The sequence below is a fragment of the Thunnus maccoyii genome, chromosome 4 (assembly GCF_910596095.1).
Source record: "Thunnus maccoyii chromosome 4, fThuMac1.1, whole genome shotgun sequence".
In the NCBI taxonomy this organism is placed as follows: domain Eukaryota; kingdom Metazoa; phylum Chordata; class Actinopteri; order Scombriformes; family Scombridae; genus Thunnus; species Thunnus maccoyii.
This window is the reverse complement of record NC_056536.1, coordinates 4,212,302-4,229,324: the sequence shown is the minus strand read 5'-3', so window position 1 is coordinate 4,229,324 and position 17,023 is coordinate 4,212,302. Positions and strand designations below refer to the sequence as shown.

The 17,023-nt window shown below is 39.9% G+C and overlaps 1 protein-coding gene across 1 annotated transcript in view; it reads right to left on the bottom strand.

Annotated features, from left to right (window-relative positions):
- Nucleotides 1–13,051: 13,051 nt before the first annotated feature.
- The window catches only part of LOC121896068 (melanoma-associated antigen E1-like), a 29,446-nt gene continuing 25,474 nt past the window's right edge, over nucleotides 13,052–17,023 (bottom strand). Inside the window, exons 4-8 of the mRNA XM_042409702.1 lie at nucleotides 16,593–16,638; nucleotides 15,779–16,118; nucleotides 15,454–15,633; nucleotides 14,171–14,188; nucleotides 13,052–13,129 (exon numbers count right to left, since the gene is read on the bottom strand). Of these exons, the coding sequence (XP_042265636.1) occupies nucleotides 15,630–15,633; nucleotides 15,779–16,118; nucleotides 16,593–16,638 (390 nt within the window). The 3' untranslated portion in view covers nucleotides 13,052–13,129; nucleotides 14,171–14,188; nucleotides 15,454–15,629. The remainder of the gene's footprint in view (nucleotides 13,130–14,170; nucleotides 14,189–15,453; nucleotides 15,634–15,778; nucleotides 16,119–16,592; nucleotides 16,639–17,023) is intronic.

The following is a 17,023-nucleotide window of genomic DNA, read 5'->3' as shown; positions in this document are numbered from 1 at the left end:
TGCAGCCTATTGTGTTCTTGGCTGAGGGACTGTGAATGTAATGATAACTTATAAATGAAGCCAAACTTTGTTGATCTCACACTGTGCTATATTGTTGGATACATGATGCTTGTGCAAATAGCTTATAGGTTTAGCCTAAAAAACTTGTGTGGTTACCCTTACTATTAGAAAATCTGATGTGATGTTGTTGCATGTTCAATGCTGCAGATGCTCAGTGAATAGACCACTGCAGTTGCCACAACTTCAAGTTTCACATTGCTTTTATGCAACAGTTGTGCTATAATGTTGGGGAAATCTTTGCAGCATTAAATGAATAAATGATGTTGCAGCTCACCTCCACCACCTAATTTCTTGAAGCTATCACGTTGCTAAGCAATAGTAAACAAAAGCAGTATTCTGCTATGGATACAATGTATAGTAGGCAAATACTCTGCATAATGTTTTAATGAGATTGTAAAATAAGAATAAAAGAGCTGTTATGGTTGATCTGTAGCTGAGTCAATTCACTGTTCATTTTATTTCTATTTTCTATTTTTTAATTTTTGGTGAACATTCTCAAAATCTATGCAATGTTCTCTGCCATGAAGTAAATTTCTGCGTATTGAATATAATGTATTGAATGAGTGAGTGTATCTTCATAGTTCCGGGTTACCTGTTGTAGCAGGGGGGCTTTAATTAATGACACACAAAAGACACATGAGTGACGTAGCCGCAAACTCCCGGCAAAAGTTGGATAGCTTTTGTGCTGGTAAGATGTGTTGTGATGCTCTCTTCCCCTTGGCTAAGCTAGTGTGGTTAAAAGTCATGTATTCTGGTTTAAATTGTGTGTAAATATAACGACAGATCAATGCTAACGAGTTTTTCGCTGGTTTTGGTTGACAAAAGTGGCCGTTGCTTATGTTAAATCTGTCAGAGATTGTCCCTCATTTGCATATTTTCTGACTCACTGCAGGGGATTGAGAGAGAGCCTGCCACTGTATGTCTATGTACTGACTGTGCTCCGTGCTGCTCCCATAGGTGCGTTATGGTGTTACATTGTTATTTTTATATTCTGTGTATTTTTATGAAAGGACTGCATTGAATGAGGAGCCTTACAACATGCAAATAAGCTTTTTATTTAATGTGTATTTTTATTTTTTTTGTTCTGAAGAGATGCTATGTTGCATATAAACTAGAGGGTGAGGCATCTAGTAGAGAATTTTGTTTCAGTGGATATTAATTTCAATCAGTTATTACTTTTGTTTTGTTTTAATTGTAACTACTGTTGTAGATACATGTGTGACTACTGTGAGGGCATACATTTTTGTAGTGTGCACATATTTATAGTAGTATTTTGTTATGTTTATTTTAATACAAAATAGTTGGACAGCTTTTGTGCTGGGGATTGAGAGAGAGCCTGCCACTGTGTGTCTGTGTACTGACTGTGCTCCGTGCTGCTCCCATAGAATAAACGTGCAGATCCTGATTCCCGGTGTTACTGGTATTCTTCACCCTGTGAGCGACCATTCTACAACTGCTACAGATCTACAGATCACTCTTGTTCTTGCGCACATTATATCCCACAGCCACACCCAAATATTTCCGGCAACGCTACTGATGTGCGGCATCAAATAATAATCTGCTAGACAAAATACAACAAAGTAAGTAGCAAAAACTCTTACATGACCATAATGTTAATGTAGCTTAATAGTTTTGATAGCTTGACCACTCATGCATTCCCACTGTGTGTTGTTTGTCCACAATTACTGTAATTAACACCATACAAGTTAAAGTTCTGCTTCATGCTCACTCAGACTTTTAAAAGGAAGGGTTTTTACATTTTCAGAGTGCGTGAAGAAATTAGGAGAGGGAAGACAAAAGTGAGGAAGAATTGTAGGATGTAATCAATAAAGTAATATCTATCTATCTATCTATCTATCTATCTATCTATCTATCTATAATGCTGATAAAAGAAAAACAAGGAGAGAGTAAAAAACTGATTTAAGAAGGAAGAAGGTGCAACTGATTCAAGATTGTGCCTTTAAAAATATTTACCAGAACAGAAATTCATCTATAGCTATAAGTTACCACTTTTCCTGCTTTGAATTTGTTTGTGTCTCTCCATCACCCAATACCTAGGCTACTTTTATGTGTTTCTCTTTCCTCCTTAAACCTTTTCTTTCAATCTGTTATCCAAATATAAACTTAAGGGCATCCCCACTAACAAAAGCCAAAGCACAAGATTGAAACCGGCTATAAAAGGACTTACAGATCTTACAGGTAACAATTCTATTAACACAATTTTCTTAAGCTGTTAAAAGGTTGTTGACCTCAGTAACTGTGTACTTTTATATAATAGGTGAGGCACCAGCAAAACAAACTGAAAATCTCTGTGAAAATATTTCCCCATTCCTGTCAAAAAGCATGTTTGGAATTGTGCATTTTGCAAGGTGTGTAGGGTGGACTTTAGTGTTGTTCATGGTGGGGAAAATGATGTCAACCAGCAGGCTTGGTCAGTTTGACATAAAGGGCAGGCAGTAAAGGCACTTGGTGATTACATCTCTGGAGCCAAGAGGGGAAACCCTTTTCATAATGTAAAATTTCAGGTGGGTGGAAAATCTCCCTTATTTTCAAAGTCCAATGTTGACAGGTATGTTTCTGACATTCAGCCAAAGGAAAACATCCACCTTCAAGAAACCCACAACAGTAATGCTCATAGGTGCATTTAACAGGGACAGAGAGTTAAAGAAAGAGGAGAGGAGAGGAGAAAGTGTGAGGAGGATTTTTGCCGTAGGTTGCGATAACACACACATTTGCACAAACACACACACAGACCCCCTACCCTGGCTGGCAGAGTGTTATAAACTATCAGCATGTGTCTGCTGTGCTGGGCTTATGAGGAGCCAGTTAGCAAAGTAATGGGTGCTTAGTCGCTCATGGAGCTTGTTAGAGGACAGGCAGAGATATGAGGAGACAACTAAAGAAGATAGCTGGAGAGCAAGGGAGAACAAATGACATAACTATGTAATTATTAAGTATTTTAATATATGAGCAGTATGTGGAAAATGTTTAATGTATGTCTCAACAGTGGTGGAGAGTAACTAAGAACATTTACTCAAATTAAGTACAATGTTGAGGTATGTCTGTGAAGATTCTCAGTCATCCAGGTCATGGTTATCCAAGGAGGGTTGAATCGAGGGCAACTGGACTTTTTCGTTGTAGATACTTGAAGAGATTTTGCCTCTCATCCAAGGGTTCCATTCAATTCTAGCTGACTGGCAGAGAGTCTAGGTATTGGTTAAATCCTGGCACCTGTACTTTTCTTGAGTATTTCCATTTTTTGCTACTTTATACTTCCACTCCACTATATTTCAGAGGGAAATATTGTATTTTCTACTCCACTACATTTATTTGACAGCTTTAGTTACTTTTTCAGATGAAGATTTTTTTATAACAAGCTTTTAAAATCGTTAAAGTCATATTAATACTCACATTCCTCGAGATACTGGCTGAGGAGGTGGAGTCGCAGCCATCATCAACTCAAGCCCTATTATCAACCCTAGACCTAAATTTAATTACAACTCATTCAAAAGCCTCATTCTTAATATATCTCACCCAACCTGGAAAACTTTACAGCCAATTACATTTGTTATAGTGTACCGTCCTCCTGGCTCAAACTCTGAATTCTTATCTGAATTCTCAGAGTTTCAGAGTTTTTATCAAACTTAGTCCTTAGTATAGATAAAGTAATTATAGTAGGTGATTTCAATATTCATGTGGATGTCGATAATGATAGGCTTAGCACTGCGTTTCTCTCATTATTAGACTCAATTGGCTTCTCTCAGAGTGTAAATAAACCCACTCACTGTCTTAATCACACCCTCGATCTTGTGCTGACTTACGGCATCAAAATTGAACATTTGATAGTTTTTCCACAAAATCATATTTTATCAGACCATTACGTGACAACTTTTGAATTCCTATTACTGGATTACACGCCATTAGACAAAAATGTCTTCACTAGATGTCTATCTGAAATTTAGCTGTAGCTAAATTTAAGGAAGCAATTCCATCAGCATTGAACTCAGTGCTATGTCTCAATACTACAGAGGACTCCCATGCTAAGTTTCGTCCCTCCCAAATTGATAATCTTGTTGATAGTGCCGCAGGCTCACTGCGAATAACACTTGACTCCATCACCCCCTTAAAGAGGAAGATAATAAAACATAAGAGGTTAGCTCCATGGTTTAACTCCCAAACCCACAAATTAAAGCAAACTTCGTGAAAATTGGAAAGGATTTGGCTTTCCACCAAACTAGAAGAATCTCGCTTAGCCTGGCAAGATAGTCTTAAAACATGTAGGAAGGCCCTCTGTAACGCCAGAGCTGCCTATTACTCATCATTAATAGAGGAGAATGAAAACAGAGCTAGGTGTCTTTTCAGTACTTTGGCCAAGCTGACAAAGAGTCATAAGTCTATTGATCCATGTATTCCAATGGCTCTCAGTAGTAATGACTTCATGACCTTCTTTAATGATAAAATTCTAACTATTAGAGACAAAATTCAACACCTTCTGTCCTCAACAGGCACCGATATATCCAGAAACTTTTAGAGGCAGCTGTGAAACCTGACATATTTGGACTGTTATTCTCCAGTTGACCTTTCTTAATTAACTTCAACGATTTCTTCATCCAAACTATCAACCTGTCTCTTAGACCCCATCCCAATTAGGCTGCTTAAGGAAGTCTTACCCTTAGTTAGCACTTCTTAGCCAACTATAGACCTATATCTAATCTTCCATTTCTATCCAAGATCCTTGACAATGCAGTTGCTAGTCAGTTATGTGACTTTCTACATAACAATAGTTTGTTTGAGGATTTTCAGTCAGGATTTAGAGCGCATGATAGCACAGAGACAGCACTGGTGAAAGTCACAAATGACCTCCTGACTGCATCAGACAAAGGATTTCTCTCTATACTTGTCCTGTTAGATCTTAGTGCTGCATTCGACACAATTGACCATCAAATCCTTTTGCAGAGACTGGAACATTTAATTGGCATTAAAGGAACGGCATTAAGCTGGTTTAAATCCTATTTACCAGACCGATTTCAGTTTGTACATGTTAATGATGAATCCTCCGTGAAGGCAAAAGTTAGAAATGGAGTTCCACAAGGTTCTGTACTTGGACCAATTCTATTCACTTTATATATGCTTCCTTTAGGTAATATTATTAGGAAACACTCCATAAATTTTCATTGTTACGCAGATGACACCCAATTATATTTATCAATGAAGCCAGATGAACCCAATCAGTTTAACAAACTCCAAGCATGCCTTAACGACATAAAGACCTGGATGACCTCCAATTTTCTGCTACTAAATTCAGATAAAACTGAAGTTATTGTGCTTGGCCCTAAACACCTTAGAAACACATTATCTAATGATATAGCTACTCTGGATGGCAGTACCCTGGCCTCCAGCATCACCGTAAGGAATCTGGGAGTTATCTTTGATCAGGATATGTCCTTTAACTCCCACATAAATCAAATTTCAAGGACTGCCTTTTTCCACTTACGTAATATCACAAAAATCAGGCACATCCTGTCCCTAAAAGATGCAGAAAAACTAATTCACGCATTTGTTACTTCTAGGCTGGATTATTGCAATTCCTTATTATCAGGCTGCCCTAACAAGCCTCTAAAGACTCTCCAGCTGGTCCAGAATGCAGCTGCACTTGTACTGACTAAAACTAGAAAAAGAGATCACATTTCTCCCATTTTAGCTTTGCTACATTGGCTTCCTGTAAAATCTAGAATAGAATTTAAAATCCTTCTCCTAACTTACAAAGCCCTTAATAGTCAGGCACCATCATATCTTGAAGAGCTCATAATACCGTATTATCCCACTAGAACACTGCGCTCCCAGTATGCAGGCTTACTGGTGGTCCCTACAGTCTTTAAAAGTAGAATGGGAGGCAGAGCCTTCAGCTATCAGGCTCCTCTTCTATGGAACCATCTACCAGATTCAGTCCGGGGTGTAGACACCCTCTCTATGTTTAAGAGTAGGCTTTAAACTTTCCTTTTTGATAAAGCTTATAGTTAGGGCCGGCCAGGCTCGCCGTGGATCAGCCCTTAGTTATGCTGCTATAGGCCTAGACTGCTGGGGGACTTCCCATGATGCACTGAGCTCCTCTCTCCTCCTCCTCCTCTCCATCTGTATGCATTCATGTAACATCAATGCATGTCACTAACTTTGCTTCTTCCCCGGAGTTTTTTGTGCTTTCTCATCTCACAGGAAAACCTGGGTCCCGGGCCAAGCCTTCGCGGTCCTTCACAGTCCTGATGGCATCCTTCCCTGTCTATTGATGCTTATGCTTGTTGTTGTTGTTGTGATTGTTGCTCTCCTGTCCCCCCTCCCCCTTTCCCTCTCTCTTTCTCTCTCTCAACCCAACCGGTCAAAGCAGATGGCCGCCCACCAAGAGCTGGGGTCTGCTTGAGGTTTCTACCCGTTAAAGGGGAGTTTTTCCTTACCGCTGTCGCCAAGTGCTTGCTCATGGGGGAATTGCTGGGTCTCTGTAAATCAAAGAGTACGGTCTTGACCTGCTCTATGTGAAAAGTGCCTTGAGATGACTTCTGTTGTGATATGGCGCTATATAAATAAAAAATTATTGATTGATTGATTGATAATCTCTGCTGCATTCTTGTGTAGGAGATAAATTCACACAACAGCCACAGAGAGACATTTAACCGTCAGAGATGAAATTAGCGACCAAAGAGACAGAGAGAGAGAAGCTGTATCTGACTCATGTTATCTGGTGTCTTCTTCTTTCTTTCTTTGTTAGTTAACAGAACTTTGTGGCTGCTGGTTAACCAGTCAGCTGTCATTAGCAACAATGACAAACAAGCTAACACTCTCGGTTGTGTCTCCAGTTGGTTCTCTCTCCAGCTGGTCCCCAGCAGCGTCCTGTTGCTGCTGCACCGCCCAGTCCAAATCCATTCTCTCGTTAGCTTAAACAACAGTCCTTAACAGCCCTTCAGGGCTGCTACAAGCCAACTGTTGCATTGGCTAATGAAAGCAGCTATCTGCTGCTCAATAAAAGAAGTTAAATGTAACCTCTAAATCTGAAAAAAGGAAATTTGATTGTTGAAAGGACCTAAATAAGATGTAAGGTTTTACTGATGTGTTTAAAAATATAATTCACAATTTGTGGTATAATTTATTTTCTATTATGCTACTCTACCAATTTATCTATATCTTACCGGCACTCTTGGCAGTTTGTCACACTCACGTATGTTACAGTGGTACAGAACTGAATATGAAATCTGGAAACTATCATTGCTATGTCAATATGATTGTTGACTGGTTAGGGAGGACATCCTCTCTTGGAGCGTCATTTTATGTGTCTTGGCCCATCATAGATTAGAATGATCCCACCCTAAGGAGGACAGCAGGAGCCCATCCTCCGTGTGTCCCCCACCTCCTCCTGCCCTCCAGGTGTCGCTATCGAAGCATTTTAATCAGAATTTCAATAATGGATTTTTTTCCAAAGAAGAGAGAAAGATATTTTACAAATAATACTGAGATTTGGTAATGTTTATTTCAACCAAATATTATATTTTATGTTTTGATCTCCCTTTTGCCTCTCAAAAAATAGAGGGGGAGCACCCTTCTCTGCCTCTATGGACCAGCCTCCACTGAATCTCAGGGACACAAAAAGGAACAGAGCTAGTGTTCTCACTACTTAAGCAGCTACAGACAGTGAAAATAAAAAGCAAACCAAGGGAAGTACAAGGCCTATGTGTATGTTTTGCCAGGACACCAAGCATCGGGTCCATGCCTGCTCCAAGTTCATGTCCAAGTCTTTGGATGAGTGATGGAAATATCTGACAGAGAATAAACTCTGTTATGGATGCATGAAACCTGGCCACAGTGCAAAGGACTGTCATCATAGTCACTCCTGTGATACTTGCAAAGAAAAACACCCCATGTGTCTCCATGATGATAATTTTGTGAAAAGGGGAACCCCTGAACCTCCAGCAATGTCAACTCAAGGCAATCTGAATGAGACACCAACTGCACTATCACTCAATGTAGCCAGAGAAAGACCATCTGCCAGTGGCTCCATGATTGTGCCAGTGTGGGTGTCTTCAAAGAAAAATGAATGGAAAGACTAGTCTCACCCTGCTTGACACTCAGAGTGACACTGTATTCGACGAGGGAGTGAATAATGCTCTACAAGCAGAGAAAATGTCTAGGGACACGACCATGAAGAGTGAAAGGGTCTGTGGGCTTCGCATCATCCATCTCCATCATCCATATTGATCTACCTCCTGTCTACCCCAAGGACTGCATACCAGTAAACCGTGACCACATTCCCATCCGTGAAACAGCCAATCAATGGAATAATCTCCCCATGATATCAGGTGAGATTTCTCCACTGCAGGATTGTGAGATCGGACTTCTGATAACCCCAGCAGAAACTATTTGCACTGCAAAGTTGACTTAAAGGATGTCAGTGAAGATGGCAAGACAGTGTCTAAAGATGATATCCTTTTCCTAAACAAGCTGAACGAGGGTATAAGGAAAAATGGTCATGGCCATATGAAATGGTCTTGCCCTTTAAGGAAAGATGATAATGGGGTCACAATCATAGAAAGCAAAGAAGAAGCTGTTCAGCTTGTACAAGAGGCCCGAGAACTATGTGCCATGGGTGGTTTACAATTGCATAAGTTCATCTCTAATGACAGAGCTGTTCTGAAAAGCATACCACCCTCTGAATATGCAACTGATATCAAGAACTTTGACCTCACATTTGATGACCTGACAGTAGAATGAGTGCTAGGGATTCAGTGGCTCATAGAGTACAACTGCTTCAGGTTCAGTACCAACCTCAAAGACCAGCTTGCAACTCACTGTGGCATACTGTTTATAATTGCCTCCTTGTATGATCCTTTAGGCTTTGTAGCTCCATACCTACTGGAGGGGAAGAGAGTGCTTCAGGAAATGTGCAGGCATAGCACAGGTTGGGATGATCCCCTGTCAGATGAGCTTTGACCAAGGTGGGAAAGTTGGAAAAATGATCTCATCAATTTGGAGAAGGTGAACACAGCCCAAAGTTATGTACTTAGTGACTTTGGAAGGCTTACCAAAACAGAGTTACACCATTTGTCTGACGCCAACACAAGTGGATATGGTTCGTGTTCATACCTGACACTCAGGAATGAAGACCGAAATGGTCATTGTTCTCTTGTCAGTGGAATGTCTGGTTTGCCACCACAAAGGTCACAACCATTCTCAGGTTGGAACTAACAGCTGCAGTTGTCTCAGTAATATGCTCATGTAAGAACTTGGATATTCTGATGCTGAAGAATTCTTCCAGACAGACTCCAAGGTGGTTTTAGGGTACATCAACAATGAAGTGTGAAATTACCACATGTTTGTGTCTAACAGGATGCAGAAAATACATCTCAGCACAACCCTCAACAATGGAGATATTCTCGACTGATGAGAATCCTGTGGACCACAGCTCCAGAGGTCTGGCTGTCAGTGAACTGCTGTCATTTAACTGGTTCACAGGACTCAAGTTCTTATGGGAGAGGGAAATATTTCCCTTCACAGAAGTGATCTCAGAGTTATCCCTTGGAGACCCAGAAGTCAGAAAGGTTCAAGAATTTAACACAAGAACCACAGAGCAAGTAGCCCTTGTAAACCATCTGTCTAATCTTGCATCATGCCCCGGGCTACCAGAGCTGTTGCACATATTGTCTGACAAATCAGCAAAAAAGACAAAGCTAATGGTCTCACCACAGTGCTGGAATGAAAGAATGCAAAACACATCATCATCAAAGATCTGCAGGAACAGGTTCATCAAGAGGAGCTTAAGTTACTATGCAAAGCAGCTAAATTACCATCCCATAGTAAACTGTATCATCTCAGTGCCTTCCTAGGTGAAGGTGGTGTGTTCAAGGTGGGCGGGAGACTTTGTCTCTCATCTCTTCCCAACACAGTTAAGCACCCTGAGATCATTCAGAAATAACACCACATCACGAAAATGATAATTGCTCATTTCCATGACAAGGTCAAACACCAAGGAAAGGGCCTCACTATTAATGAAGTCAGGGCAAATGGCTACTGGATCCCTGGGATCAACCGAGTGGTAGCATCTCATATTCACCAATGTATGAATTGCAGGAGGCTCAGAAGACCCATAGAAGAGCTAAGGATGGCTGACCTTCCTTCAGAGTATGTGGATTCATCACCACCATTCACATACTGTGGAATGAACCTGCTTTGGTCTGTTTTTCCTCAAGCAAGGACAGAAGGAGCACAAAAGATGCTCTCATGCCGTACATATTGAAATGCTTGACAATATGTCAACAGATGTCTTAATCAGTGGTCTGTGCTGTTTCATCACCATAGGCAGTGCAGTTCATCAGATCAAATGTGACCAAGGAAGCAACTTTGTGTGAGCCAACAACAAAATAACAGAAGTTCTCAAGGATGTTGATAAAGACCGACTGACTGCCTTTCTCGCCAAAAAGCAGTGTACTTCAGCATGAATGCTCCCCATTCAAGTCATATAGGCGTTGTGTGGGAGCGACAGATCAGGACAGTTGGAAGTATCCTTCGCTCCACACTGTCACTCTCTTCTGGAGGCTAGATGATGCTTCCCTCCAGACCTTCTTCTATGAAGTGATGGCAATAGTTAACAGTTGTCCACTCACTGTTGACAATCTCAATGATCCCAATAGCCTTGAACCACTCACCCCTAATCATTTACTCACTATGAAGTCTGTCACAGCTCCACCTCCACCTGGCAAGTTTGTTAGGGATGATTTGTGTGCTCAGAAAAGGTAGCGCGATGTTCAGAACCTTGCAGAGTAATTCTGGAGCTGCTGGCAGAAGGAATATCTTGCCAACAGTGCTACCAGGCAACACTGGCACACTCCGAGGATAAACCTGCAAATCAGTGGCATAATGATGGAGAGAGATGATGGGCTAACTAGGAATGAGCAGCACTTGGATGGAGTAACAGAGACCACCACTAACAGAGATGGACTGGTGAGAAAAGTCAAAATATGCCTTGGCGAAGCTAGGCCAGAAAGGCAAGCGTCTCAGCAAGCAGTCAGTGGTCAGTGAATTGCTTGACCATTCAATAAACACAGAAAGAGAGCATTATCAGGTTATGAAATAATTTAATCAAATAATACAATCAGAAGTACAATGCATCACATTTCTGAGAGATAAAGATACATACCACCTAGCTATCTTTTCTTTGTCTAACAAGTTGGCACTCAGCCAGTCCTTAAATACTGTTGCACAGGATCTGAAAATATCTTACAGTATAGTGAACAACCCTCAGATAGAAACAAAGGTCAAGAGTTCAACTAGCCTCGGAATACTATTTCTTCACAACCATACATGCCAGAATGAGAGCACACAGGTGTGGACCAACCCAGTTGCCAGGATAAAACGTTGGCGTTTCTGCAAACCACGGATATGTTGAATGTCAACGTTTCTGAGTGAAAAATACATTTCTTATCAACGTTTCTACATACGTGTATATCAACGTTATAGTGTTTTAACCCCTTGTGGCACCTTTTGGCATTTTGAGGGAATAGAATGATGGTAGGCTATATAATAGCCATTTTCTGGTTATGAAATAACATAAATCATATATTTTATTAAACACCACATATTTTGAGAATGTAACAATAAGAAACATTTTTGTTCACAGTCCCCCAGTTGTCGTATGTGCTTGTTTGAATGCAATGGCCATAATTTAATTTTCTGAGACATGCACGCATATTGAGGAAATATGAAGACAATATTCTTAACAACTCCTTAGGTGATTGGTTCTTGGTTACAGTGATAGGAACGGGACGTTGTGGTGAGGTTTAGGCCTGCAAGCTAATAAGTTCTATGTAAAGTGTCATTTACACAAACCCAGATGAAGATTTACCAGCTTAATGGTGCACTTCAGTAATGTACTGATTTAAAGATGAATAAATGGCTTTCACTCCAAATCTCAGCAAACGTGTTACCATAACGACGCTGTGTAAAGGCAGCTGCCGTGAATTGTATTGTTTTTAGGGTAAACTAGGTTCGGGAGGCTAGGGAAATGACACGGAAAGCTGACATAGAAGTTTCCGCGGTGTTTACAGGGCCTCCTTATTGCCCTTTGAAGCCAACCTGCAATGAATGCAGTCAAGTAATTTATTAATTAAGACTAAAATAACGTGACTCGTAAGCAAGGTAACTTGTGGTTGCTAAGCATCAAAATGTAGCTTACGTTACTGACATCACTACGACAGAAGACAGATTTGGTTGCCCGGACAGATTTGGTGGTAACACAGCCCATAACATACAGCGTACAGTAATAAAACATCAACGAGAAGGCTTTGACACAATTCAGTGTTCTATTATTCATATTGCCCATCCAAAGGGAATGCAGCCACACCTGTTGCCTATCTCAAGTCCTAATCATTCACTTACTCATCATACCCATAGACTTCATATTCAGTCAATAGTCATAGCCAGCACCGGAGAGAACAGCGCCTCCTCGAGTGACGCAGAGGTAATGACCCCTCTGGTGTGAGAGGACTTCAGTGAAGCCTGTGTGAAAATTAAATGTGCATTTTCAATTAAATGTATTTGACTGGAATGAAAAATAAAGAAATGGCATTCTGCCATGCTATTCAGCTCATATCTTGGCTATCTCTTGAATTCTGATGTCATTCAGCTGTAAAGGTGTTAGTTGTAAACAGACTGACAGGTAGCGACAGTATGTATCGACTATTTCTGTTGTTGAGTGCAATGATCATGGCAAGCTACATATTTATAAAGAAAACAGAACCAGATGAATAGTTCTTTCATGTATGAAGATGGAATGTGGAATCAATTTCAATTATCTACCATACTACTGAGTGTATGAGTAGACGGAAAAGTCTAGTATATTCTTTCAACAATAATTTCATCAACAATAATAACATGAAAAAGAATCAATTCAATTGTTTATTCAAAGATGTATTTAAATGCCCACCCCCCCCCAAAAAAAAAACAGAATGATGAACGAGAACAATGAACTGGCTACACCGCAGGAAATCCCAGGACTGGCCGTGGCTCCCATGTAGGCTTCCATATTCGTTTGCTGTTAAACAAAGATTAACCAAAGAGAAATTATTTTAAAAATGTCAACACTCAAGGCATTATAGTATGTAAAAGTAGGATCCATCAATGAAACATCATACAATTGACCCCTAATTTTGCCATTTAGTGATTCCCCCTATTCTGTCATTAATGTTTTCCTCTTTACAACCTAATCTATTCAAATTTAGTTTTTACAGTATTTAAAATTTAAGATTGTCCATCAGCCATCGTTGAGCAGCTGGATTTTTACTCCCATGCAAACACAGTGGGAAGGTGGACCAGACCCAGGCAGCAGAGAGGAGACTGAATGGGTTCTGCACACAAGAACCAGTGGATATCATAAGTCTCCTAGATTAGCCTGATTATTTGTGTATTTGGCGAGTGGGTGTCCCTGGTGTTCACTACTCTATATATTAAGGTCTGTCATTTGTTTCCCATGTACCGTGTTTAATGGTCTCACTTATGGCAGCTTAAATTGTTTGATCTCATTCTGTAAGAGAACCAAATTATGACACTATAGACATAAATCAAACAGCTGAGTAGGTTCCTACTGTATTGTTTTGAGTGCATATCCTTAATCAACAATTCCCTTGCACCATTCTTAACCATCTAAAAATTTGCTTCAAAATATCCTAGTTCCTTCAATGTATAACTCCTAATTTCAAAACAGGATTTGAAAAGGTGGAGAGTGGTCTCCAGTTATGTTGACTGTATCTAATTTAATTATATATTTCAACTGATAGTGAAATAAATGTAAGGTTTGTTGTAGACCTGTATCTTTGTTTTGATTCACTGATGATGGTCTGCTTTCATGACTATGATATGGAGGACTGTATGAACATTACTTGATGATGTTTGCTACCTGACAGATCTATGTTATAAATATGAAATGCATTCATCATTAGAATAACACAAATATGTGATGTTGAACTGATAATTATTGTTTTTATAATCATAAAAAGATGACCCAACTGCATTAAGCCACAACCATTTTAATAATTAACATCCCTAGTGGATTAAGAAAGGATTAGAAATTACTTACCATGTCTCACATGGTTGCCTGGAATAAAAAACAGTAAAAATTAATTTTGTTTTCAGAGTACAAGAGGCTCAGCCATTCTCTGTCTTATGCCAAAGCTACATAAATTACAGGTCTGAACCACTCACACTGGAGTGGTTGCAGCAGAAACATAGCCACTCTAGACAGTGCAGCCTACACATGTTTGCAGTAACTTGCTGGATAACGGGTCAAAGCAGTATCAGAATCTGAATCATCAAGTTACAAATAGTTTTTTGTCAGTTTGCTCATGGGCAAAATGTCCACCGAAGGCTGTCAAAGAGAAGGTTGATAATCCTAAGCATAACAATACCCTTTCCTCCATCTTCACATATGCCTTTGGGGGCAAGCATCCAAGCATATGAACTTAGTTCTACTGTCCAAAAGGCTCACTCTATAACAGGTCCTCAAACCAACCCAGGAAAATTAATTTGTTAACAATCCAAAAACTAAAAAAATGCATTTTGAATGCTGATTGTTTATTGTATTTGTATGTGAAACAGTGTTATACTGTGCATGATGCAGTTGTTTTGACTAAAAGGTGTATTATAAGCCTATGACAGCTGGGCATCTAATGATGTAACACACCAAAATGAATATATTCGCTTTAATTCAATTTTAGGAAGTTGCATAAATGATTGATATCCAGATACTATAGCAGAGGACTTAAATCAGTTTTACAACATTTCAACCTTCATGGTTCAAAAGTTTGTTTTCCTTTAGTTATGTTCTGATCAAATTTTTTGCACCAATATCAACTTCATTACTGTCATTTAAAAAGATTAACAGTTTTTGTGGCCTGCTGTAAGTTTATACTAAGTTCATGCTGCTTAAAGTTTTATCGACCTATGCCAATTAATTAGGGTTTGCCTACATGGGGGTTGCCTGTAATGAAAGATGACTTAAGGCTCTGAATATATTAAGTCACAACTTAGGGCTCTGAATATTCTTTAATCAAAACTGGTAAGACACATCTAAAATGGGATAGTTTGGATTTTAGTCAGTGTAATACCTGCAGTAAATATGGGTCGGCACACCCCCAGTTTGGAGAAGCAGACAGGAGTACCGACACAGAAGCTAAGCAATGTACTGCTGTGGATGGGGCTAGCAGCAAAATGTATCTTATTTTGGATAAGTACCTCCCCCACAACACAATACAACCCCACTTGAAAAAAATATGAACTATCCCTTCAAATGGTGTGGCTTATTAGTAATTGAAAATAAAAGATTATAGATTGTTTTTTTGGACAGAGCATGAATTGACTTACTTTCTGTCCTCTCTTTGAATATTTTGGAGTACAGGAAAACTCCGGTGCTGTCCCTTTCTCTACACTCCTTGCAATCACTTGCAGGTTGGGACCCAGTCCACAAAGTCCCAGCCTCTTTGGCAGCTAAGGCATTTGAATCCTCTGTGGACATGGGCACCATCAACATCAAGTCCTTTTCATCTGCAAGGATATCAGGTTATTATTCACATGAAGTAAAGGCATTGTTTATCATTTAAAAACTAAACCTGTTGGTACTTAACTTTTTTAGGAAAGGAAACATTTAGAAATTGTGTTATTGACACGTTTCAATTATTTCCAAACTTGCATGTTGGTGGAGGGTCCCAGGGAGACAGAGGGTCCCGGGGAGGTGGAGGGTCTTGGAGAAGTGGAGAGTCCCAGTAAGACAGAGGGTCCTGAGGAAGTGGAGGGTCCTAGGGAGACAGAGGGTCCTGAGGAAGTGGAGGGTCCCAGGGAGACAGAGGGTCCTGGGGAGGTGGAGGGTCCCAGGGAGACAGAGGGTCCCAGGGAGGTGGAGCGTCTTGGAGAAGTGGAGAGTCCCGGGGAGGTGGAGGGTCCTGGCAAAGTGGAGGGTCTCAGGGAGGTGGATGCATCCAGGAAGGTGGAGGTCTCTGGGGGTCTTGCCTTCTTGTTTCTTTTCCAACATACTGAGACAAAACAAATGTATTAAATGAGCAACTTTGCTGCTTGGTTTCCAAAAACAATGTTGCAAATGCTAAAAACTACTTTGAAAGTCAAATGTGAAAGTAGAAACTTTAAGCCCTTATTTGAAAACTGCTTTATGAGTAAAAGTTGTAATAAAATACAAAACTAGTATTCCTTTAACCAAAGACATAATTACAAATTACATACATCGTTAATAAAATCAGGAGTAGCCATCCATCTATTGGATAGCTATTGGTAAACATTTGAAATCAGCAACTCCTAAGTGGTCTGTGTCTTTTTTTGCTGCAATAATAAAAATCTATAGTGTCTTTTTTTTTTTTTTTTTAATAAATATACATACATATACATATTCAATATGGCCTCAAATGCCACCAAAGTTTTTTCAAGTTGGGGTGGCAGCTGAAAATCCAAACTGTATTTAATTTCAGCCACCACCCTCCCCTCAAACTCCTTACCAAGGAGCAAAACAGGGTGGTATCCCAGAATGGAGAAACGGTCCAACTGAAAAGAGAATAAAAAAAGCATTCTTCAATTGCAATATACACTGAGGCCCACTTTACAAAGACTGCTTTGTGAGCAAATAACTAACGCAAATTGCACCTCAACTGTGGGAGCAGTTAAGGTGCCAATGGGGCAAGCGCTTCCTGTTCACTAAACTATTCATGCAAAATGATGAAGCAAAAAACACCACCAAAATCTTATACAGGCAAACAGCTCTATGGTCAGCATTCTTTGTCCATGTAAAATAATTTACAACATCTTTCAGCCTTTCATCAGCTAATGGTACAAATCATACAGTAGTGTGCCCTTAAAATTAGCATTGGGAAGGATAAAGGTCATGCATATGTACAATGGCAAATCAGAGAAAAAAGGAAAGCTGCATTTT